This window comes from Arachis stenosperma, chromosome 7 (genome assembly GCF_014773155.1).
Source record: "Arachis stenosperma cultivar V10309 chromosome 7, arast.V10309.gnm1.PFL2, whole genome shotgun sequence".
Lineage (NCBI taxonomy): Eukaryota > Viridiplantae > Streptophyta > Magnoliopsida > Fabales > Fabaceae > Arachis > Arachis stenosperma.
This window is the reverse complement of record NC_080383.1, coordinates 69,135,768-69,161,090: the sequence shown is the minus strand read 5'-3', so window position 1 is coordinate 69,161,090 and position 25,323 is coordinate 69,135,768. Positions and strand designations below refer to the sequence as shown.

General features: G+C 36.0%; 1 protein-coding gene, 1 non-coding gene and 1 pseudogene across 2 annotated transcripts; 1 reads left to right on the top strand and 2 right to left on the bottom strand.

Annotated features, from left to right (window-relative positions):
• The first annotated feature begins 2,360 nt into the window (after positions 1-2,360).
• LOC130942567 (small nucleolar RNA R71) lies at positions 2,361-2,468 on the top strand. Its single transcript, XR_009071135.1, has one exon. It is a non-coding gene; the product is annotated as a small nucleolar RNA R71 (small nucleolar RNA).
• Positions 2,469-17,804: 15,336 nt separating this feature from the next.
• On the bottom strand, positions 17,805-19,016 carry LOC130942030 (protein PHOSPHATE-INDUCED 1-like). The gene has a single exon (XM_057870704.1). The coding sequence runs from the start codon at positions 18,929-18,931 to the stop codon at positions 17,978-17,980; it is 954 nt and encodes a 317-aa protein (XP_057726687.1). The 5' UTR covers positions 18,932-19,016; the 3' UTR covers positions 17,805-17,977.
• Positions 19,017-21,302: 2,286 nt separating this feature from the next.
• LOC130939895 (shaggy-related protein kinase eta-like) lies at positions 21,303-24,066 on the bottom strand (annotated as a pseudogene).
• Positions 24,067-25,323: the final 1,257 nt, after the last annotated feature.

The window sequence follows — 25,323 nt, the reverse complement described above, 5'->3', positions numbered from 1 at the left end:
GTATATATAGGAGAGAGGGGGGGTAATGGTTCGGCCATTATGGGTGGGTTTGGGAGGGAAAGTGGTTTGAATTTGAAGGGTGAGGTTGGTGGGGATTTATGAAGGATGGATGTGAGTGGTGAAGAGAAAGATGGGATTTGATAGGTGAAGGGTTTTTGGGGAAGAGGTGTTGGTGAATGGGGGAAGAAGAGAGAGAGTGGTGGTGGGGTCCTGTGGGGTTCACAGATCCTGTGGTGTCAAGGAAAAGTCATCCCTGCACCAAAAGTTGCTCAAAAACACGTTTTGAGCCATTTCTGGCGTTAAACGCCGGGCTGGTGCCCATTCCTGGCGTTTAACGCCAGGTTCTAGCCCTTTTCTGGCGTTTAACGCCAGTCTGGTGCCCCTTTCTGGTGTTAAACGCCCAGAATGGTGCCAGACTGGGCGTTAAACGCCCAACTGCTAGGCTTACTGGCGTTTAAACGCCAGCAGCTTCTTCCTCCAGGGTGTGCTGTTTTTCTTCCTATTTTTCATTCTGTTTTTGCTTTTTTCATTGTTTTTGTGACTTCTTATGATCATCAACCTACAAAAAAGATAAAATAACAAAAGAAAATAGTTAACTATAAAACATTGGGTTGCCTCCCAACAAGCGCTTCTTTAATGTCAGTAGCTTGACAGAGGGCTCTCAATGAGCCTCACAGATACTCAGAGCAATGTTGGAACCTCCCAACACCAAACTTAGAGTTTGAATGTGGGGGTTCAACACCAAACTTAGAGTTTGGTTGTGGCCTCCCAACACCAAACTTAGAGTTTGACTGTGGGGGCTCTGTTTGTCTCTGATTTGAGAGAAGCTCTTCATGCTTCCTCTCCATGGTGACAGAGGGATATCCTTGAGCCTTAAACACCAAGGATTCTTTATTCACTTGAATGATCAACTCTCCTCTATCAACATCAATCACAGCCTTTGCTGTGGCTAGGAAGGGTCTTCCAAGGATGATGGATTCATCCATGCACTTCCCAGTCTCTAGGACTATGAAATCAGTAGGGATGTAATGGCCCTCAACTTTAACCAAAACATTCTCTACAAGTCCATAAGCTTGTTTTCTTGAGTTGTCTGCCATCTCCAATGAGATTTTTGCAGCTTGTACCTCAAAGATCCCTAGCTTCTCCATTACAGAGAGAGGCATGAGGTTCACACTTGACCCTAAGTCACACAGGGCCTTCTTGAAGGTCATGGTGCCTATGGTACAAGGTATGGAAAACTTCCCAGGATCTTGTCTCTTTTGAGGTAATTTCTGCCTAGACAAGTCATCCAGTTCTTTGGTGAGCAAGGGAGGTTCATCTTCCCAAGTCTCATTTCCAAATAACTTGTCATTTAACTTCATGATTGCTCCAAGGTATTTAGCAATTTGCTCTTCAGTGACATACTCATCCTCTTCAGAGGAGGAATACTCATCAGAGCTCATGAATGGCAGAAGTAAGTCCAATGGAATCTCTGTGGTCTCATTTTGAGCCTCAGATTCCCATGGTTCCTCATTGGGGAACTCAGAGGAGGTTGGTGCACACCCATTGAGGTCTTCCTCAGTGGCGCCCACCTCCTCTCTTTCCTCTCCATATTCGGCCATGGTTATGGCTTTGCACTCTCCTTTTGGATTTTCTTCTGTATTACTTGGGAGAGTACTAGGAGGGAGTTCAGTAACTTTCTTGCTCAGCTGACCCACTTGTCCTTCCAAATTTTTGATGGAGGACCTTGTTTCATTCATGAAACTTTGAGTGGTTTTAATTAGATCAGAGACCATTGTTGCTAAGTCAGAAGTATTCTGCTTAGAACCCTCTGTCTGTTGCTGAGAAGATGATGGAAAAGGCTTGTTATTGCCAAGCCTGTTTCTTCCACCATTATTGTTATTGAAACCTTGTTGAGGTCTCTCTTGATTCTTCCATGAGAAATTTGGGTGATTTCTCCATGAAGAATTATAGGTGTTTCCATAGGGTTCTCCTAGGTAATTCACCTCTTCCATTGAAGGGTTCTCAGGATCATAAGCTTCTTCCTCAGATGAAGCTTCCTTAGTACTGCCAGGTGCATTTTGCATTCCAGACAGACTTTGAGAAATCAAATTGACTTGTTGAGTCAATATCTTGTTCTGAGCCAGTATGGCATTCAGAGCATCAATCTCAAGAACTCCTTTCTTCTGACCAGTCCCATTGTTCACAGGATTCCTTTCAGAAGTGTACATGAATTGGTTATTTGCAACCATTTCAATTAGCTCTTGAGCCTCTGCAGGCGTCTTCTTCAGATGAAGAGATCCTCCAGCAGAGCTATCCAAAGACATCTTGGATAGTTCAGAGAGACCATCATAGAAAATACCTATGATGCTCCATTCAGAAAGCATGTCTGAGGGACATCTTCTGATTAATTGTTTGTATCTTTCCCAAGCTTCATAGAGGGATTCTCCATCCTTCTGTCTGAAGGTTTGGACTTCCACTCTAAGCTTACTCCATCTTTGAGGTGGAAAGAACTTTGCCAAGAAGGCATTGACTAGCTTTTCCCAAGAGTCCAGGCTTTCCTTAGGTTGAGAATCCAACCATATTCTAGCTCTGTCTCTTACAGCAAAAGGGAAGAGCATCAGTCTGTAGACCTCAGGGTCAACCCCATTAGTCTTGACTGTGTCACAGATTTGCAAGAACTCAGCTAAAAACTGATGAGGATCTTCCATTGGAAGTCCATGGAACTTGCAATTCTGTTGCATTAGAGAAACTAATTGAGGCTTAAGCTCAAAGTTGTTTGCTCCAATGGCAGGGATAGAGATGCTTCTCCCATAGAAATCAGGAGTAGGTGCAGTAAAGTCACCCAGCACCTTCCTTGCATTGTTGGCATTGTTGTTGTTTTCGGCTGCCATGTGTTCTTCTTCTTTGAAGAATTCGGTCAGGTCCTCTAAAGAGAGTTGTGCCTTGGCTTCTCTTAGTTTTCGCTTCAAGGTTCTCTCAGGTTCAGGGTCAGCTTCAACAAGAATGCCTTTGTCTCTGCTCCTGCTCATATGAAAGAGAAGAGAAAAAGAAAATGTGGAATCCTCTATGTCACAGTATAGAGACTCCTTGAAGTGTCAGAGGAAAAGAAAAAAATAGAAGAAAGAAGAAGGAGAAGAATTCGAACTTTAATTAGATGGAGTTCGAATTGCCCATTAAGAAGGAGTCATACTCCATAAATAGAAGGATGTGGAAGGAGGGAAGAGGATTTTCGAAAATTGATTAAAAAGATGTCAAAAACATTTTAAAAATTGATTGCTAATTTTTGAAAATTGAAAGTGGAAAAGAAATCAAGTGATTTTTGAAAAAGATTTTGAAATTAGAAATCTAAAAGATTTGATTGAAAACTTATTTTGAAAAAGATGTGGTTGAGAAGATATGATTAGTTTTAAAGAGATGTGATTGAGAAGATATGATTTGAAAACAATTTTAAAAGATATGATTTGAAAACAATTTGAAAAGATATGATTTTAAAAATTAATGACTTGCCTAACAAGAAAAGATATGATTCAAACATAAAACCTTCCTTAACAGAAAAGGCAAAAAATGTTCAATCAAATCATTAATTGTTAGTAAGTATCTTTGAAAAAGGAAAGAAATTGATTTTGAAAACATTTGATTGAAAAGATATGATTTGAAAAAGATTTGATTTTGAAAAACTTTGAAAACTTGAAAAAAAATTGATTTGAAAACAAAATTCTTCCCCCTAGCACCATCCTGGCGTTAAACGCCCAGAATGGTATACATTCTGGCGTTTAACGCCCAAAATGCACCCCTTTTTGGGCGTTAAACGCCCAACCAGGCACCCTGGCTGCCGTTTAAACGCCAGTCTGTCTTCTTCACTGGGCATTTTCGAATGCTCAGCTTTTTCTGTATAATTCCTCTGCAGTATGTTCTGAATCTTCAATTCTTTGTATTATTGACTTGAAAAGACACAAGTTAAAAATATTTTTGGATTTTTAATAATCAAAATGCAACAAGAATCAAATAACAATGCATGCAAGACACCAAACTTAGCAGTTTGTATACTACTGACACTATATGAGACACATAAACACTCAAGCCAAAAGAATTCAAAGATCAGAGTAGGAAATCATCAAGAATTACTTGAAGATCTTTAAGACACATGAATGAATGCATGCAATTGACACCAAACTTAAGATGAGACACTAGACTTAAGCAAGAAACATCAAATATTTTTGGTTTTTATGATTTTGTAATTTTTTTGTGTTTTTCGAAAATTAAGTGGGAAAAAGATATCAAAATTCTTAATGAGAATTCCAGGAATCAGTGCAATGCTAGTCTAAGACTCCGGTCCAGGAATTAGACATGGCTTCACAGCCAGCCAAGCTTTCAAAGAAAGCTTCGGTCCAAAACACTAGACATGACCAAAGGTCAGCCAAGCCTTAGCAGATCACTGCTCCAAAAGCAAAATTGATGAAAATCAACAAGCTTTTGTGGTGATAAGTTGAAACCTCGGTCCAATCAGATTAGACATGGCTTCTCAGCCAGCCAGATTTCAACAAATCATCATGAAACTCTAGAATTCATCTTCAAGAATTTCGAAAAAAATAAATACCTAATCTAAGCAACAAGATGAACCGTCAGTTGTCCAAACTTGAACAATCCCTGGCAATAACGCCAAAAATTGGTGTTGTTGCCGGATCTTGGCACTGATGTTACCAAAAGCTTGCTCAAAACTTGAACAATCCCCGGCAACGGCGCCAAAAACTTGGTGCGCGAAATTGTGAACAATACTTTTCACAACTCTCATAATCCCCGGTCATGAACTCCAAAGACTTGGTAGTTCAATTCCATGGCATTACACAACTTCGCACAACTAACCAGCAAGTGCACTGGGTCGTCCAAGTAATACCTTACGTGAGTAAGGGTCGATCCCACGGAGATTGTTAGTATTGAAGCAAGCTATGGTCATCTTGTAAATCTTAGTCAGGCAGACTCAAATGTATGATGATGAACGAAAATAACATAAAAGATAAAGATAGTGATACTTATGTAATTCATTGGTAGGAACTTCAGATAAGCGCATGAAAATGCCTTCCCTTCCGTCTCTCTGCTTTCCTACTGCCTTCATCCAATCCTTCCTACTCCTTTCCATGGCAAGCTTGTGTAGGGTTTCACCATTGTCAGTGGCTACCTCCCATCCTCTCATTGAAAACGATTGCATATGCTCTGGTCACAGCATAGCGGAATTCATCTGTCGGTTCTCAATCAGGCCGGAATAGAATCCAGTGATTCTTTTGCGTCTGTCACTAACGCCCCGCCCTCAGGAGTTTGAAGCACGTCACAGTCATTCAGTCATTGAATCTTACTCAGAATACCACAGACAAGGTTAGACCTTCCGGATTCTCTTGAACGCTGCCATCAGTTCTCGCCTATACCACGAAGACTCTGATCTCACGGAATGGCTGGCTCGTTTGTCAGGCGAGCACTCGGTTGTCAGGCGATCAACCATGCATCGTGTTATCAGGAATCCAAGAGATATTCACTAAGCCTCAGATGCTTGTAGAACAAGAGTGGTTGTCAGTCACTTTGTTCATGAGTGAGAATGGTGATGGGCGTCAATCATCACCTTCATCATGTTGAAGAACAAGTGATATCTTGGACAAAGAACAAGCGGAATTGAATGGAAGAACAATAGTAATTGCATTAATACTCGAGGTACAGCAGAGCTCCACACCTTAATCTATGGTGTGTAGAAACTCCACCGTTGAAAATACATAAGCATAAGGTCTAGGCATGGCCGTGAGGCCAGCCTCCCAATGATCTAAGATAGCATAAAAATGAAGATAGCTACCCCGATATATCAATACAATAGCAAAAGGTCCTACTTATAGAAAACTAGTAGCCTAAGGTGTACAAAGGTGAGTAAATGACATAAAAATCCACTTCCGGGCCCACTTGGTGTGTGCTTGGGCTGAGCAATGAAGCAATTTCGTGTAGAGACTCTTCTTGGAGTTAAACGCCAGCTTTTATGCCAGTTTGGGCGTTTAACTCCCATTTGGGTGCCAGTTCCGGCGTTTAACGCTGGAATTTCTTGAGGTGACTTTGAACGCCGGTTTGGGCCATCAAATCTTGGGCAAAGTATGGACTATCATATATTGCTGGAAAGCCCAGGATGTCTACTTTCCAACGCCGTTGAGAGCGCGCCAATTGGGCTTCTGTAGCTCCAGAAAATCCACTTCGAATGCAGGGAGGTCAGAATCCAACAGCATCTGCAGTCCTTTTCAGTCTCTGAATCAGATTTTTGCTCAGGTCCCTCAATTTCAGCCAGAAAATACCTGAAATCACAGAAAAATACACAAACTCATAGTAAAGTCCAGAAAAGTGAATTTTAACTAAAACTAATAAAAATATACTAAAAACTAACTAGATCATACTAAAAACATACTAAAAACAATGCCAAAAAGTGTATAAATTATCCGCTCATCACAACACCAAACTTAAATTGTTGCTTGTCCCCAAGCAACTGAAAATCAAATAAGATCAAAAGAAGAGAATATGCAATGAATTCCAAAAACATCTATGAAGATCAGTATTAATTAAATGAGCGGGGCTTTTAGCTTTTTGCCTCTGAACAGTCTTGGCATCTCACTTTATCCTTTGAAATTCAGAATGATTGGCTTCTTTAGGAACTCAGAATCCAGATAGTGTTATTGATTCTCCTAGTTAAGTATGATGATTCTTGAACACAGCTACTTATTGAGTCTTGGCCGTGGCCCAAAGCACTCTGTCTTCCAGTATTACCACCGGATACATACATGCCACAGACACATAATTGGGTGAACCTTTTCAGATTGTGACTCAGCTTTGCTAAAGTCCCCAATTAGAGGTGTCCAGGGTTCTTAAGCACACTCTTATTTGCCTTGGATCATAACTTTATTCCTTCTCTCTTTTTTTCTTTTCTTTTCTTTTTTTTTTCTTTCGGTTTTTTTTTTCGTTTGCTTCTTTCTCTTTTTTTTTTTTTGTATTCACTGCTTTTTCTTGCTTCAAGAATCATTTTTAATGATTTTTCAGATCCTCAGTAACATGTCTCCTTTTTCATCATTCTTTCAAGAGCCAACATTCATGAACCACAAATTCAAAAGACATATGCACTGTTTAAGCATACATTCAGAGAACAAAAATAATGCCACCACATCAAAATAATTAAACTGTTATAAAATTCAGAATTCATGCAATTCTTTCCTTTTCAATTAAGCACGTTTTCAAGAAAGGTGATGGATTCATAGGACATTCATAACTTTAAGGCATAGACACTAAAGACACTAATGATCACAAGACACAAACATAGATAACATAAAGCATAATTTTCGAAAAACAGAAGAATAAAGAACAAGGAAATTAAGGAACGGGTCCACCTTAGTGATGGCGGCTCTTTCTTTCTCTTGAAGATCATATGGAGTGCTTGAGCTCCTCAATGTCTCTTCCTTGTCTTTGTTGCTCCTCTCTCATGATTCTTTGATCTTCTCTAATTTCATGGAGGAGAATGGAGTGTTCTTGATGCTCCACCCTTAGTTGTCCCATGTTGGAACTTAGTTCTTCTAGGGAGGTGTTTACTTGTTCCCAATAGTCTTGTGGAGGAAAGTGTATCCCTTGAGGCATCTCAGGGATCTCTTGATGAGAGGGGTCTCTTGTGTACTCCATCTTTTTCTTGGTGATGGGCTTGTCCTCATCAATGGGGGTATCTCCCTCTATGTCAACTCCAACTGAATAACAGAGGTGACAAATGAGGTGAGGAAAGGCTAACCTTGCTAAGGTAGAGGACTTATCCGCCACCTTGTAGAGTTCTTGGGCTATGACCTCATGAACTTCCACTTCTTCTCTAATCATGATGCTATGAATCATGATGGCCCGGTCTATGGTAACTTCGGACCGGTTGCTAGTGGGAATGATTGAGCGTTGTATGAACTCTAACCATCCTCTAGCCACGGGCTTGAGGTCATGCCTTCTCAATTGAACCGGCTTTCCTCTTGAATCTTGCTTCCATTGTGCGCCCTCTTCACATATGATTGTGAGGACTTGGTCCAACCTTTGATCAAAGTTGACCCTTCTTGTATAAGGATGCTCATCTCCTTGCATCATAGGCAAGTTGAACGCCACCCTCACACTTTCCGGACTAAAATCCAAGTATTTCCCCCGAACCATAGTAAGATAATTCTTTGGATCCGGGTTCATACTTTGATCATGGTTCTTGGTGATCCATGCATTAGCATAGAACTCTTGAACCATCAAGATTCCGACTTGTTGAATGGGGTTGGTAAGCACTTCCCAACCTCTTCTTCGGATCTCATGGCGGATCTCCGGATATTCACCCTTTTTGAGTGAAAAGGGGACCTCGGGGATCACCTTCTTCAAGGCCACAACTTCATAGAAGTGGTCTTGATGCATCCTTGAGATGAATCTATCCATCTCCCATGACTCGGAGGTGGAAGCTTTTGCCTTCCCTTTCCTCTTTTTAGAGGTTTCTCCGGCCTTGGATGCCATAAATGGTTATGGAAAACGAAAAAGCAACGCTTTTACCACACCAAACTTAAAATGTTTGCTCGTCCTCGAGCAAAAGAAGAAAGAAGAGAGTAGAAGAAGAAGAAATGAGGAAAAGGGAGATGGTGGAGTGTTCGGCCAAAGAGGGGGAGAAGTGGTGTTTAGGTTGTGTGAAAATGAAGGGTTGAAGAAGGGTATATATAGGAGAGAGGGGGGTAATGGTTCGGCCATTATGGGTGGGTTTGGGAGGGAAAGTGGTTTGAATTTGAAGGGTGAGGTTGGTGGGGATTTATGAAGGATGGATGTGAGTGGTGAAGAGAAAGATGGGATTTGATAGGTGAAGGGTTTTTGGGGAAGAGGTGTTGGTGAATGGGGGAAGAAGAGAGAGAGTGGTGGTGGGGTCCTGTGGGGTCCACAGATCCTGTGGTGTCAAGGAAAAGTCATCCCTGCACCAAAAGTTGCTCAAAAACACGTTTTGAGCCATTTCTGGCGTTAAACGCCGGGCTGGTGCCCATTCCTGGCGTTTAACGCCAGGTTCTAGCCCTTTTCTGGTGTTTAACGCCAGTCTGGTGCCCCTTTCTGGCGTTAAACACCCAGAATGGTGCCAGACTGGGCGTTAAACGCCCAACTGCTAGGCTTACTGGCGTTTAAACGCCAGCAGCTTCTTCCTCCAGGGTGTGCTGTTTTTCTTCCTGTTTTTCATTCTGTTTTTGCTTTTTTCATTGTTTTTGTGACTTCTTATGATCATCAACCTACAAAAAAGATAAAATAACAAAAGAAAATAGTTAACTATAAAACATTGGGTTGCCTCCCAACAAGCGCTTCTTTAATGTCAGTAGCTTGACAGAGGGCTCTCAATGAGCCTCACAGATACTCAGAGCAATGTTGGAACCTCCCAACACCAAACTTAGAGTTTGAATGTGGGGGTTCAACACCAAACTTAGAGTTTGGTTGTGGCCTCCCAACACCAAACTTAGAGTTTGACTGTGGGGGCTCTGTTTGTCTCTGATTTGAGAGAAGCTCTTCATGCTTCCTCTCCATGGTGACAGAGGGATATCCTTGAGCCTTAAACACCAAGGATTCTTCATTCACTTGAATGATCAACTCTCCTCTATCAACATCAATCACAGCCTTTGCTGTGGCTAGGAAGGGTCTTCCAAGGATGATGGATTCATCCATGCACTTCCCAGTCTCTAGGACTATGAAATTAGTAGGGATGTAATGGCCCTCAATTTTAACCAAAACATTCTCTACAAGTCCATAAGCTTGTTTTCTTGAGTTGTCTGCCATCTCCAATGAGATTTTTGCAGCTTGTACCTCAAAGATCCCTAGCTTCTCCATTACAGAGAGAGGCATGAGGTTCACACTTGACCCTAAGTCACACAGGGCCTTCTTGAAGGTCATGGTGCCTATGGTACAAGGTATGGAAAACTTCCCAGGATCTTGTCTCTTTTGAGGTAATTTCTGCCTAGACAAGTCATCCAGTTGATAAGTGTAGGAAAATTATGTTTTTAATCATTAAGCACAATTAGGGAGAATTACCAAAACCATGCTATTTTAGTGAATAAGTGTAGGAAAAGTTGATAAAATTTATTAAATTCAATACAAGATAAATCATAAAATTGTGGTTTATCAGTAACCACCATTATTTTGCCTTTTTGATATTTTCTGTCTAAAAAAAAGCACAAAAGAGAGAGAGTGGAAGAAGAAAGACTAGTTTCAGGAAAAATATGGCAATAACAATTTTTTAAAATATATTTGAAAACATCTTGATGAAGTATTCATGGACATATTTTTAAGGAAAGTATAAAATTTAAGAAAAATGGTATGCAAAAAAGGTCATATTTAAAAAAAACCTAAGAGCAAAGGAAGAGTGACATTCTTATGAATCTCAAAGGAGATTATGCAAAACCAAGCACATTCAAGCAGACACACTCAAGCATAAATTTGAAAAGAAAAAATAAAAAATAAAAAATTAGAGAAAAGAAAATAAAAGAATTTTATGTTTAGAAAATTTATGTTTATACACTTTATTACTTAACTTGTCCTTACCAAGGACTAGTTTCTTATACACATATTGCATTTTTGGCATAGACGAGACAAGTAAGGAAGCATAGCAGTGTATCTAGTCTGTAAATGAGATAAAACACGGTGATTCTTGTAAATGTATCTCATCTATGCCAAGGACAAGATACATATACAAGAAACTCGTCCGTGATGAAAACAAGATACTTGTTAAAAAAGCCCATTATATAAACTCATCGGTAGGTGAGTTCATTTTCCAAATTTTTAAAATTATCTTAACTTCCTTTTCTCTGGAGAAATTTTGTTTTCTCTTCTCTTCTTATTGGTTTTAATCCATTGACAAGATGCAAGCATGTGCACGTGTTGTGGACATCAACCGGTTGAATGTGACTACACACATTGCTAGAGCGCTCGACCGTGATGTTGGTAATTGAATTAGTTGATTATTTTAATATTATTGTTGTTAGACTGATTTTGTTAGTTTAGGTTAGATAATAATGATAAAGATTAGTTTATATATTTGTGTTATTGTTACTAAACTGATTTTGTTAGTTGAGGTTAGACAAGAATGATTTTAAAAAATATGACTGTTAGAATATCTTATTATAACTTTATTCTAATTGGTTTGGATTAGTTAGACCTTTTGTGAGATGATAAATAATTATTAGACAAAAATTATTTGATTTATTTTGAAAAAATCAGCATGGTTTGGTATGATAATTTGTTAGTATTTTTTATTTGTTTTATTTAAAAAGAACCAAAATCATTGGTTAGGATATTTTTATAATATTTTACTTCATATTTATGTTATTTATTTCAAAAAATCGTAGATAGTTCATTAGTGGTATTAGTGTTGGTTTTGTTGAATGTCACATGCTTTTGTTACAAAACAAAAGTCTAATAATATGTTTGCTCCTGAAAGTTCTTCACCCTAAGCGAATTCGCCACACCATGACACCTTCATATATTTTATTGCCATACCTCTAGGAGGCCAGATTTAAGTTTGCGGCAAGGCTCATGGATTTCTGTTTTGAGAATAGCCTAACACTATATTTGTGGAGAGATAGCATCTGGAGACACTCACATTCCACCTACTATAGGACAAGTGTATCATTACTCTCCAGGATGTGGATATCATCTTGGGTTATGTATAGTTGAAAACCTGGTCCGTGGTTGTTTGAGAGAATTTCAGATGTACCATTAGCGACCAACACGAGATTGAGTGGAAGAACTACTAGGAGCCATGCCATTGTAGTAGCCGAAGGACAAGAAGGAGAACTTTTTAATTAGGACGATGTCGCTCAGAAAGAGGATGTAGCGGATTCCTGCTTATGCTTATCATAACACGTCGCGATAGTATATTCGATGCTATATCGTGATACTGATTGGCAGGTACATGATGACAGACAAATCCAACAATCTTGTCCGTATCCACCCTGCTTGCAGACTTTAAGATATGTACGAGGTGATCCTCGGGATCAGTAGTCCTTGCTTGGACATATAGATCCCTTAGCACTGTGGCTAATTGGACTATTACAGACATAATTGGATGCCTTTCTCTGATCATGAGCTGGATATGCCATAGCTACCCTGCATAGGGACTCGCACTCCTAAACATCCTTACCTTTTTTGTTGGTCGTCAAGTATAGATTTATATTTATGGTTTATTTGAATTTAATTTATAGTTCATAATTTTAATTTTCATTTTTCTAATTCTTTATTTCTAATTGGCTGGGTATCCATAAAAGAATCGGTACCACTTGGAGGGACATCTACTTTGCTGGCACTATAGGTTGAATATGATTCAATTGGATGAGGTATGACATTTATGGTTGCTATCGTTGTTGACTTTAGTAATTTCTTTTGTTCGTAGTTATGTCTAATTACTAATTTGAGTGAGTGTTTGCAGTTTTGATGAACACTGTATGACCTGTCTGAGTTACAGACGCTGCTTCTAAATTGGATGCATAGTAGAAATAAGGTGTACAATTGGAGGTCAATGGTCCTTATCATGTGCTTCAATTATGTGTACATCCACCAAATAGACAAAGTGAAGAGGCAGTTGGGTTCGGACCGGCCAGTGTCAACTGCTACTGTTACTGTGGATAAGTTTTTAAAGAGCACTGGCAAGGGAGACGATGTGTGGTGGTAGTTGCTCCTTAATGAACATAGATCGACAGCTATGCAGCTTCACGATGATATTCAGCTTGCATTAAATGCACCCGCACCAATTACATACAGGTCCCTATCACAAATATTTTGTCCTCATCATGGATGAGTTTCTTTTACACATATCTCGTCGTTGCCATAGATAGGATATGTTTGTAAAAATCACAATATCTTATCAACCAGGTCGGGTCAAATAATCTAAATTTTGACCTTAACCTTGTGGAATAATTTAATTAGGTCAACTTTTTTATTTTTAGAATTGACCAAGTTCATACGAAGTCGGACTAAATTTAACCAAAATTGACTGGACTAGAATGGATTTTCAGATTAGACTGACCTATAAACACCGAGTTAATACTCAAATTGGCCCCTGAAATTTGACCCCGACTCAATTTAGCCCTCAAGGTTTCAATTGACTAATTGTACCCTGAAATTTTGACCCGAGCCTCAAATTGGCCCTTCGGTATTTTTCATCACCGGAAAGCTGACCTGTCAATTTTGGTTGACACCTGGCACCCTTGCAGTTAGATGACATGGCAAAATGTTTGAAGGCATCAATTTCACCCCTAAAATTTAAATAAAACCTAGAAGTCCCAATTTTTCCAAATCGCAAGAGTGTCTCCAAGAGTTGAGAAGAATGTTGAGAAGCAGCAGCCAAGGCTCAGGTAGCTCTAGTAGAGCTCGTTCGCATGGTGGCTGGGTGAAGAATGCACACCGTGACAGAGGTGACAGATGTGGAAAGGTTCCGCATTAGTGCGGTTGTGGGTTGCGTCCTATTCTTCGGTGGTCTGGGATGGATTCCAATCTAGAAAGACCATTCTATGGATGCTCTAATTATAATGTGAGTTGGTTGAATTGTTGCAAGTTGATTGTGTGTCTTATTTCTCAAATGCTTGTTGGTTTTGTAGTTGTTCTTCCTCTCAATGTTTTTTGGATTTTTGGTATTATAGACTACCGGTAAGAGATGGTGCGGCTTTTTTAAATGGGCAGATGTTGAAGAAGGAGAAGCCATAGTCGACAGAAATGAAAGTTCAGTTAGTGAAGACCATTGAAAAATATCTCTGGGATGGAAAATTAGTGCAGTTGAAGCTGAAATTAGAATATTAAAAGTGTGAAATATTATGTTGTCTGTGTTTGTTATTATTTTTGGAATTATGATTGTAGCTTATGGATTAGGTGGGATGAAATATATGTAACTGTGATGTCAGTTATGTGAATGAAGCATTGTTATGTATTTAATGACAAAATAGAAATGAAATTTTATGTTCTCTTGGTAATGATATATCCTGTAAAAATTCTTTAAAACTGAGATTATACAAAAGAAGAGGTATAACTTATGACCAAATAAATATCAGAAGAGCATAGTTTGATCAAATTGGTCAAGCTGTTATGAGTCTGTATATGAAGACAAGATCAAGAGCTGGCTTTGATAATTATATATGTAGTATGCACTTCCATTAGTGACAATAGAGAATCTAATAAAATCTTTTGTGGTTCTTGCACTTGACAGAGGACTCACAAATAAGTAATTCATTAAGTAATTCATAGTCATTAATCATTGTCAATATCACAGCATTAGCAATAGCAGTATCTGTATCATACTTCAAATATCCTAGATAACATAGTTTCAAATATCCTAGACCAAAACAGATTACTCTACATAACATAGTAACAAAATATCAAAAGAGCATAGTTTGATCAAATGCTCTCTAAAAAATATGTTCTACACAACTTCCAGTCAACATTGCAAATTGTTTTCTATTTTGTTGTTGGTGGTTTGAAGCCCGAGGTAGGGACGAATGTCATAAACTCTGCCAAGTGTGCAGCTGTCCCAAAACTTGCTCCTTGCATTGGGTCCATATTAAAAGTTTTTTTTCTCTTAGATTACAGCTTGTCAGGCCTTGTGACCTGTTGTGTAGGTGGAAGTGGGTCTGATGGAGGGACCTAGTAAAATTGTTAACAAAATTAATGACCAATACAACCTAATAAAAACCAATCAATATATTATCAAATAGTATCAATCAATTGGATCTACCCAACATTTACTCATGTATTATAAACCAATACAAACCAGTAACAGTTATCAAATATTAGAAACCAATCACTACTTGTTCCTGATTTTCTAGTTGTGAGTAGGTGGATTGGGTGAGATCAATCTCTGAAGTATTTGCATCATCAACAGCTTGCCCTGATGCTAATGGAGCATTTTCATAATCTCAGCAGCTTGGGTGTTAGTAGTAGCAGCATTTGCTGGATCTCTAGTCTCTCCAGCCTTAGAACCTTTTTCTTTTGCAACAACAGCTGCTGCTACATTAAGAAGGGCACTAGCAAGGTCATCAGGTTTTCTATGAGTGCAACTTCTCTTTGTATGCCCTCTCGTACCACAGTAAGTACATGTGAATTCTTGGTATTTTCTCTTCAACTTGGTTTCAGTTTTTGACTTCTTAACACTAGATGGCTCTTCATCATCATCCTTCCGTCTTTTTTGGGTTATCGGCCCTGGCTTTTGCTTCATTTTAGGTGCATAAGGCCTATTTTGGTCACTTCTCTGCCAAAGATCTTGTCCTGGTATTGGATTGAGAGAGTGCTTGTAGGTATCTCTATAGGCTTCCATGGTCAATCAATGATGACAAAAATTCTCAGAATTTCGATTTATCTTGGAGATGGCTGCACATGCATGGACACACGGCATGCCTACGAAGACAGATGTGGTGAAACATTATCCAACAATACATTTAAATAGAGACCAATCACCAGAGACAAATAAAATAGTTAAACAAATAACAACACTTAAATGAATACAAATCAGTCACTATCTAATCTAAACTATGTTTAATCAAATGATACAAAACAAATAGAAATAAGCAATTATTGGCTACCTCAGTACCTATTATTTGCCAAAACCTACAGGTGCATATGCTCTTTTCCAAGTCAACAGCCATGTTGGTAGGCCAACCGTGGATCTCAAATCTTTGATACTCTTCATCTCCACTCCAAATCGATGTCTATTTTTGAGATTCTTTTCAGATTTTCTACAATCTACTATGTTGGATTGGTAGGAGCTTACCAACATGGTGGGATAACTTAACCTTATTTTTTGCAATGGACCGCATCGCAAACATCCGAACCTCCTCTAACAAGGTAATTATTGGCTTAACTCTGTATTCCTTGATCCTCGAGTTAAAAACATCGCAGGCATTGTTACAAATATTATCAATTTTTTGATCGTGTCGGAAATATGCTCTAGTCCATGCTTCTCTCGACCACTTATCCAAATATGGCCAAGCTACCTCTTTGAGTCTCTTTAACCGATCCATCTTTTGATCAAAACCATGGCGAGTTGTTTCCCTAACACACTCCCATAATAGTCCTCTGTACTCCTACTCTTTCCATTGTTTGTTAAAATTCTTCCATAAATGCCAGACACAGAATCGATGGTGTACATTGGGCATGAGCTCCTTTACTACTGAAGCCAAATCCTGAACCAGTAACACATGAAATTTCAATTATTGTGCCTCAAACAGACCCCCAAAAAAATATTAAGTGACCTCAAACAGACCCCCCAAATATATTAAGTGACCTCAAACACACCCTTGCAATGAATATATTTACTAATGACAGTCCTCACAGCAAGAATGAATTGATTGTACAAATACATTTACTAATCACAGTCCTCACAGCAAGTATGAATTGATTATACAAATACATTTTTAACAAGTGCCGTGTTAAAATACTCATGCAGAAAATTTAAGGGAAGGGTTCTTGAGAAATAAAATAGACTCTACTTTAATAATTAAGTCATTCCTTCCCTCAAAGATTCTAACTAGTAATCACACCCTTAAAATTTATGTATAAAAGTAGGATTTTTTTTTATCAAAATTATATTCTTGTTATGATCATTACATAATGTAATACTCCTTTTTCACTATATCAGTACTCCTGTAAATAATAGTACATAAAGGAACAAGGAAACACATGAAAACAAAATTGTCAGGTGTGTTCATTAGTCGAGGGACGGGAATTCAAGGATCCCATTTTAATATATAAATGGACTGAAATCTTGAATATGATCATCAACGACACCTCCAAGCCATAGTACTAATGTCAATGTCTAAGGAAAATCAAGAAGTTCAGTTCATGATTATCACTTAATTTCAGATGTATAATAAAACACTCATGGTGGTCATTGATGCAGACAATGTTCAACACAAAAAATTCTTTATTTTTACAAGAAATTATCCAATCAATTAAATTAAAATGGGATATAAATGAGTAAAATTGTTATTTTAAAAAGGAATATGAAAAATCAAAGACTGTTCAAATGGACAAAGAGCTGAACGATTCAGTTGATCACAGTCACACACATGCAAAAAAATTAAACCCTAACAAACAAAAACTCTATCATCATCAACAACCATAATCAACCACATTCTCCCAAAGTTTCATTGATGAAGTAGACTGAAAAAATGAAAAACAACCCACAACCAACATGTTGAGAAAAACAGAGCATGGTAGTGGAGAGCAGCATTTTTGGTACTAACCTGTTTTCCAAAAGATGACTCACATGTAATTAATCTTTACAATGGGGAGCGAAACAAGTAAGAAAAGCTTCAAACCTCCATTACTGCGACACCCATAGAGCTTCTGTGACGAAAATGTATACGACGGGAAGAGAAGGAAGAGAAATGGTCAATTGGGTTTCACTTTTGAAGTGGTTAATGTTTGAATTTCATTTAACCCCTTTTCTCATGTCAACGACGTCGTTTCTAAGGATTTCGGCGCCAACAGTAAAACGGCGTCGTTTTGAGACTGACAGGTGTCGTTTAAAATTGCCAGGTCAGCTATCCAGTGACGAAAAACGATATAAGGGCCAATTTAAAACGCAGATCAAAACTGCAGGATACAATTAGAGTCAATTGAAACCTTGAGGGCTAAATTGAGTCGGAGTCAAATTTGAGAGGCCAATTTGAGTATTAACTCTATAAACACCCTCTAAATTTGCTATCAAACCGACACACATCTTATTTTAATTAGTTGATTTTCATATTTAAATTCTCAATTTGTCTAAAAATGAATAAATATTAAATAAATGGATAACAGGAAAGTTAAATCGAATCAATAATGGAGCTCAATTTCATAATTTTAAGTTATATATAACAAAAAAGAATGAACAAATCAAAGAATGAATATCGCGTGTGCCTATTGTAATAGTGGAAATATTTGACGTCGTGGAAAGCACGATGCTGGCTCGTAAGCTGCAGTTTCAATTCATTGGTGTCTAGACAAGTGTCGAACAAGCTTGGGTTTTGGGATCCATCAGAGCAGGCAAGAGGTACTTCCTACCATTGATGCCATTGGCATTGAAGCTAGCACCAGTTGTGGGGTCCACCAAGAGGTTCCCAGCAGAGCCGGGATACGCACCTTTACCATAGACGCCGGCGCAAGCGGAAGCTGCTTCTAGAGGCGCCTCCTTGGGCCCTTGGAAGTACCCACTCCCGAACGGGTTGGTTGCAGTGCCAACTAAGAGGCTCGCCACGTTGATAACCATGCCGTCCAAGCCCACATCATTGTTGGGCGCCACAAGTGGTGGGCTCTGTGGGCCGTAAATAGGTTGGTGGAAGGGCCACGCGCATTGCCCAGGGCATTGTGTCTCCGAGTTGCCAACCCAAATGTATGCGAACTTGTACCTCTTTCCGTTCACGCGCGCCCCGTTAGAGGAACCGTGGGTCCCGCACCTGCTTGAACAGAACCCCTCCACTGCCACGTCAGCAGCTGTTAGCACCACGTTGATTGCGTTGCTGTGGGGTCCCTTTGATGCAAGCTTCACGATTTGGTTTGTGGTGAGTGACTTGCCCAGAGAGTAGTTCTCGTCCAGGATTTGGGTGCCTAGTGAAATGCCAAGCTTCTTGTTGGTGCTGCTATAGTATTTCTCGGTGGATTTCCACCACGTGGAAACGGACGGTGATTTTGGTGTTCTGGAAGTGGAAGTGGAAGAGGAAGAGAGGGAGGTGATTAAGTCTGAGATTATGGCTCTTTGTGATGGTTTGAAGTTTCCGTACCAAATGAGGTTTATTGAGATCTTGCCATTCAATAGAGGGCCCTTGTGGTATTGGAACTTTAGCAGCTGATTTGATGAAGTCTCGGAGAGTGTTCTAGCTGCTGAGGTCAAATGGAGAAGGGAAATTGCGAGAAACAATGTAGCGAGAATTCTTGAGGACCCAAGAGAGGCCATTTTGTGGGAGGCCTTTTTGTGGAATGTTAGGTGAGAATGAAGTGAGATGTTTGCTTGTAAAATGAAGTGATAATGGAGAAAACTATTGTTGGATGATGGGTATATATAGTGAGTAGGATGGGGAGGGAGCGCGTAGTAGTAAAGTCAAAACAATGGGAGTTGATAATGAGTTAAATGAGGGGGCGGGTTAAGTGGTAGAGGGTTCCACTGCTGTTGCCAGCCAGGTTGATAGCGTGTGTGTTCTAATATAATAAATAAAGAGGAAAATTCAGTGGGTTCGTGCGGCGCTAGAATGGATCAAGTTAGGGCTGAATTTATTAATTGGTTTTTATGGTGGCCATGCTGTCATGAGTAATTGAGTAGTAAGGAACTAAGGATACAGGGCATGGCCAGCTAAGGGGTGCATAGATATGGACAATGAATGAACAAGCATTGCACAGGGCAGGTATGGGATGGGTTGGACAAGAAGACAAAATTCTTTTCCGTTTGAAGAAGGGCAACCCCTTTTTTCCCTCAAGCTGTCACGGGAGAAGACAAATTATTATTATTATTATTATTACTATTTGAAAATATGTTTAAAAATTAATTTATCCAACCTGGATCGTAGAAGAATTTCAATGGATACATATTTGATGTACAAAATGTCAAAACAAAAGCACTCATTATTTTAAACGAATAGTAACTAATGCAAATGCGATGTGCTTGCACGAACTTAATAAAAGTATGAGTGTTCATATAAGATTCTAAAAGGGAGATTTTATGGTGCTTACCCAAAAAATTAACATAATATGTTGTTTTTATGTGTCAATTGTTGAGGATCATTGGAGGTTATTTTTTTTAAATGAAAAAAAAAGAAAGATTAAATTAAAGTAATATAATAAAAATTTTATTATAATAATTTATTATAATAATAAAAATTTTGAGAAATTTTTTAAATAAATAAATTAAATATTTTATTTATCAAAATATATTATCATAAAAATATTTATTAATTAATGTAATATTATTTATTCTATTTATATTAAAAACAAGTTGTATATACATATATTTTGTTTACATTATAAATAAAATAATATAAACAAAATATTAAAAAAATTCTATTAATATCTGAAATAATAATAATAAGTATAAAATTAATTAAAATAATAACTATTTGATATTTTATTATAAAATTTTTAAAACATAAAACTTAGATTATGTAATAAAAAAATAAAAAATATTTATTATTTTAAGAAAAAATTTATGTTTTAACAATTTTTTAAGTTTTATATTTTAACAATTTTATAATAAAAATATCAAATATTTATTATTTTAATTAATTTTATACTTATTATTATTATTTCAAAAATTAATATATTTTTTTAATATTTTTTATATTATTTTATTTATTTTATTTATAGTATAAATAAAATATATGTATATACATCTTGTTTTTAATATAAATGGAATAAATAATATTATATTAATTAATAAATATTTTTATAATAATATATTTTGATAAATAAAATATTTAATTTATTTATTTAAAAAATTTTTCAAAATTTTTATTATTATAATAAACTATTATAATAAAATTTTATTATATTACTTTAATTTGATCTTTCTTTCCCCTTTTTCATTTAAAAAAAATAGCCTCCAATAATCTTCAACAATTAACAAATAAAGACAACATATTATATTAATTTTTTGGGTTAGCACCATAAAATCTCCCTTAAAATAAATCTTATAATCACATACGTTAAATAATTTAGGTAATGACATATCACTCCTACTTTTATAATATCACTCTATACATAATGTTTTATATTGTATATTGGTATAAATTTATTAAAAAAGTGAAATTATCAAAATAAAAATAATAACAATTTTTTATATTTTATTTACGCTAGGTGTCTGATATTTTTTGGATATAAAAATACGTATTTATACTTTATAATTTTTTTATTATACTAGTGTAAACAAATTTGATTATTCATTTATAACAAATTTGATTATTCTATTATAAAAAAAATTGATTATTATGTTGATAAATTATTTAATTAGAAAAAATATATCAATCAATATATATAAATATATGCTCATATATAATAGCTAATTTAATTATGGGCTTTTAATATGTACAAAATATTTTTATTTTTATTAATAGTCGGACACAATACTAAAAAATTTACACAACAATTAGGGTTAAATGCTTTTTTTGTCTCTAAGACTTTAGGCAAAAATTAAAATTGTCCCTAAACATTTTTTTATTAAATTTATCCTCAAAAGTTAAAAATTGTTTTAAAATCATCCTTCCCTATCCCAATTTTATTTTTTTGGACAAAATTGTTCTTGAAAAAAATAAAATTAAAAAAATCTCTTCCATCCAAAACTACACTCGAAATCCCAAATTTCCAATATTCCTTATCACTTCCACAATCTCAGCATACATTTCTAACATTTCCAACAATAATTCACCGTTCCTGACACAACTGAGGGAATTCCGTTCACGCTGAACCAGTTATAATAATCGAATTGTGCAAAGCTTTCTCCTTCTCTTTTCAATGCTCCATCCTCTATCAATCAAAAGCTAAACTTCATGTTTTCTCAACACTATAATCATTGTTATTGTTGTCTGAATCTAACAGGTGATTGGTGTTGTGATGGATTCAAATCGATGTATGAAGAATTGAGATTGGTGTTAGAGAGAAATAGAAATTTTTTTAAAAGGATTATAATTATTATTTTATCAGGATAAATTTATCAAATTAAAATGTTATATTTATAACGTTTAAGACAATTTTGAGAATAAAAGAAAACGATAGAGGCAATTTGAATTTTTGTTTAAGAACTTAAAAACGAAAAAAGTAGTTAATTCTAACAACTATTATTCTAGAGTAAACAAATTTAAAACTCTCGTCACATTATGACCTACAAGTAATGAGAAAGATAAATTAGTCAAAATTAAAAGCATAACAACCACAAGCTAAAAGAATGACCAAATTAATTTAAACCACCATTAGGATTACATTTAAACGTAATCATTTTAACCGTAGATTTAATTGTATCTTTATAATTGTTATCAAATTATGTTCTAAACGTTTACATTTTTATTATACTAGACTTTTTATATTATAATCAAATTGTTTTCTAACGGTATATTCAAAGTTTTTTTGAATAGTAAATTCAACTACTATTATTTACTACAAAAAAATTATCAATATAAGGAACGATTTAACAATTTTTTTTTTTAAATCGATCACTAAATCCTTAACAACTGATTCTGGTAGTTGCTAAATTCTTAGTCGCTAAATTTAAAATAGCGACTGAAGTTGGTTGTTAATCATTAGTAGCTTATTTTTAGCGTCCGATTTTTAACCAAGGCCACTAAACCCTTGACAGAAAATCAGTTGCTAAGTGGTGACTAAATTTTCCATCACTAAATCGGGTGCTGAGGAAATAAATCGCTAAATAACGACCGGTTGCTAAATCAGTCGCTAATTCGGGACTAATTTTCTGTCGCTAAATTAGCGACAAAAAAATAATGACTAGACTTTTGGTGGCTAAATCTATCACTGATCCTAATTTTTTAATTATAATTTTTTTTTACTAAATTTTACATATATTATTCTTAAATCCTGATTTTTATATATAATATTCAAAAAAATATATTCTACTACAAAAGGATGTTTGACCACATATAAAAAAACGACTGGAACTTACTACAAAAGATTGGTACATTGTGATTTGTAAAGCCCATCATTCAATAACAATATTTTAAACTCCCAAACTAAATATTCTACTAAGAAGAAAAAAAAGACTAAATAGTCTAGCCATTTTCTATTGAGGGGCACCAAAATAAATTGAACACATCCACCACAACATCATAATTTTCTTCATTCATGCTAATTGTAGCACCTTGAAATAAAATCTCTGCAACCTGGTCCACTGCATTTTCACCCGAAAACAATGGTTGTCAAAATTCTATTTGTATATCAGTTGACATATAGGTAGTAAATAATAACAAAACCAAAGATTGTTTGCATGATTTGCAGTAAATGCCACATTGTAACACTAAAAAAAAAACAGATATAAATCAGGCTCAAAATAGTTCTGTAAGGACACAACCAGTCGACCAAATATCAGTTGAAGTAGCATACTCAGTAGCACTAAATATGAATTCTGGTGTGCGATAGAACTAGGAACATATATATGATATATTAGTTTCTCCTTTAACCTGATTACACATAGAAAAAAAAAAGAGTATCAATTAGATTCTTTTTATCTATATTGTTAAAAAGTTGAAAGTTCATTACAATGGATAATACTTGGTTAATATTCTAAGAGAATTACAGGAGAACCTACGCAAAGTTATTAAATATAATAATGCAAGCAATACAAGAAAAAATAATATGTTGGATTAATATATTTATGCCAACATACCAGCACTTTTGCATTTCCAAAATCACATATCTTAACCTGTTTGTAATAAGGTCAACCAGGGAAAATACAAGAATGACATTAGAGCTAGAAATAATAACTACTTATGGAAAAGAACTATTACTTATAAAGTCCATTTAGAAAGGATATTAAGCCAATCAGTATATTTTGTGGCTTCAAATTTCTGTGCCATACTCCAAGAATAGTGTGGATATAAGCTAGCCCCATAAAAATCTGGATGTGTGCCAAATATGTATGAAAAGTGAAAAAGAATGAATTATTTCCTTCTTTTAAATTTTAACATAAAGTTTAAGACTTTTCTGGTACATATAAAGTTTAACATAGATAAGAGGCATTCTTTGGTTAGCAGTGTTATAAAATTTCAAGACTCGATACATAGACTCGGGAACATATTCCATCACCAAATTAAGGAACAGTTCACCAGTACTTATAGTGGAAAAGAAATGATGCTTCAGACAAATGATATTTGGATCATCCATTAGGCACATTAACTTTAGTTCACCAAACTTATATCTTTTGTCAAGTAAAACTTTCTTGATGGCTACTGCCTCCCTATTTTCCAAGCATTTTTCCTAAAAAAAGGAATTATTATAAGATGCAAAATATATCAGCATAACAGTGATGAATAAAATCAAGTATTGGCATACCTGAAAAACTGTTTCAAATGACTTAATATCCATGACACGTTCTTCCATGTAAACTTATAGTTTACAAAAGTTCTCATAGCAATGATGTTAAAGTTTTAATCCAAGATCTATCACAATTCAGATGTTTAATGTCTAAATCCAAAAACATGAAGATATAATAAAACTTTTACAACTCAATGAAAAAAATTGTAAAACCTAGAAAAATGATAAATGATTAATTAATAAATTAAATATGATTAAAGTAGATTAAGAGATTAAAATATATAATTTAGAGAGATAAAATATTTAGAATGCAAATTAAAACATTAAATTTAAAAATTTTAGTCTAAAATTGGGCCAACGAGCTGAAACAATTGAGTCGGGCCCATGTTGAGCCCAAGCCCAAGGCTTATAAGCCTTACACTTTAACAATTTAGTACCACTATACTCATTTCATTGAGAGAAGCTGAAATAGAGAAGAGAAGAGATGGAGAGCAAATCCTAGCCTTCACCACCTTTAAACCTCTATAACTTTTGCTCCGAAACTCCAATTGACAAGTTGTTTACGGCCACGCGTCGCTCTCTTCACCTTCTTTAATTCTATGTAAATATTGCGGGGAGTAAATTCGAAATCTTTACCTAGTTTTCAAATTTCTCTACTGTTTTGCGTTTTTGGGTACATGATGTTGAAATCTTGTAATTTTAGTTTTTTTAGGGATATTCTAGCATGGATTCTAAGTGGGTTCCATCCCATATTCGAGTGGGTTGAGGTAAAAAAGCTTTTCTCCTTGAAATTTTTCTAATTCTATGAACCTTAGGTTGGGAAATTGTAATTTTTGTGGTGAATAGCTTGATTGATGAGTTAATTGTTGCGGGTTGGTGCCTTGTTGAGACTTGATGATTGAGTATCTAGCATGTTTAGAAATGGTATTTGAGTGATTTGAACCAAGTTGGACTTGAGAATTTGTCAAAATGAGCATTGTACAATATTTGGTAAAAACAGAACTTGGATAAACTTCAGTGCACCATAACTTGGTGCTCGAAACTTGAATTTGTGTAAAATCTATCTTAAATTGAAGCTATTGAAAAGAGATTCAAAATAGTTTAAGATTGACATAGGGAAATCGTCGGTTCGAAATTTTCACAAAAATAATCTCGTCGAAGTATAGATCAAAACCAACAATTAACCCTCAATCTAAGTTTAATTTTATTTGTCACTTAAGTCAAACCAATAAAAACCAAGAGTATTTATGAGGGTGGCGATTGCTTCATGATTTGACCATGGTTCTTTTTTTTGCCACGCTTTAAAAGCGCAGCAATAGAGAA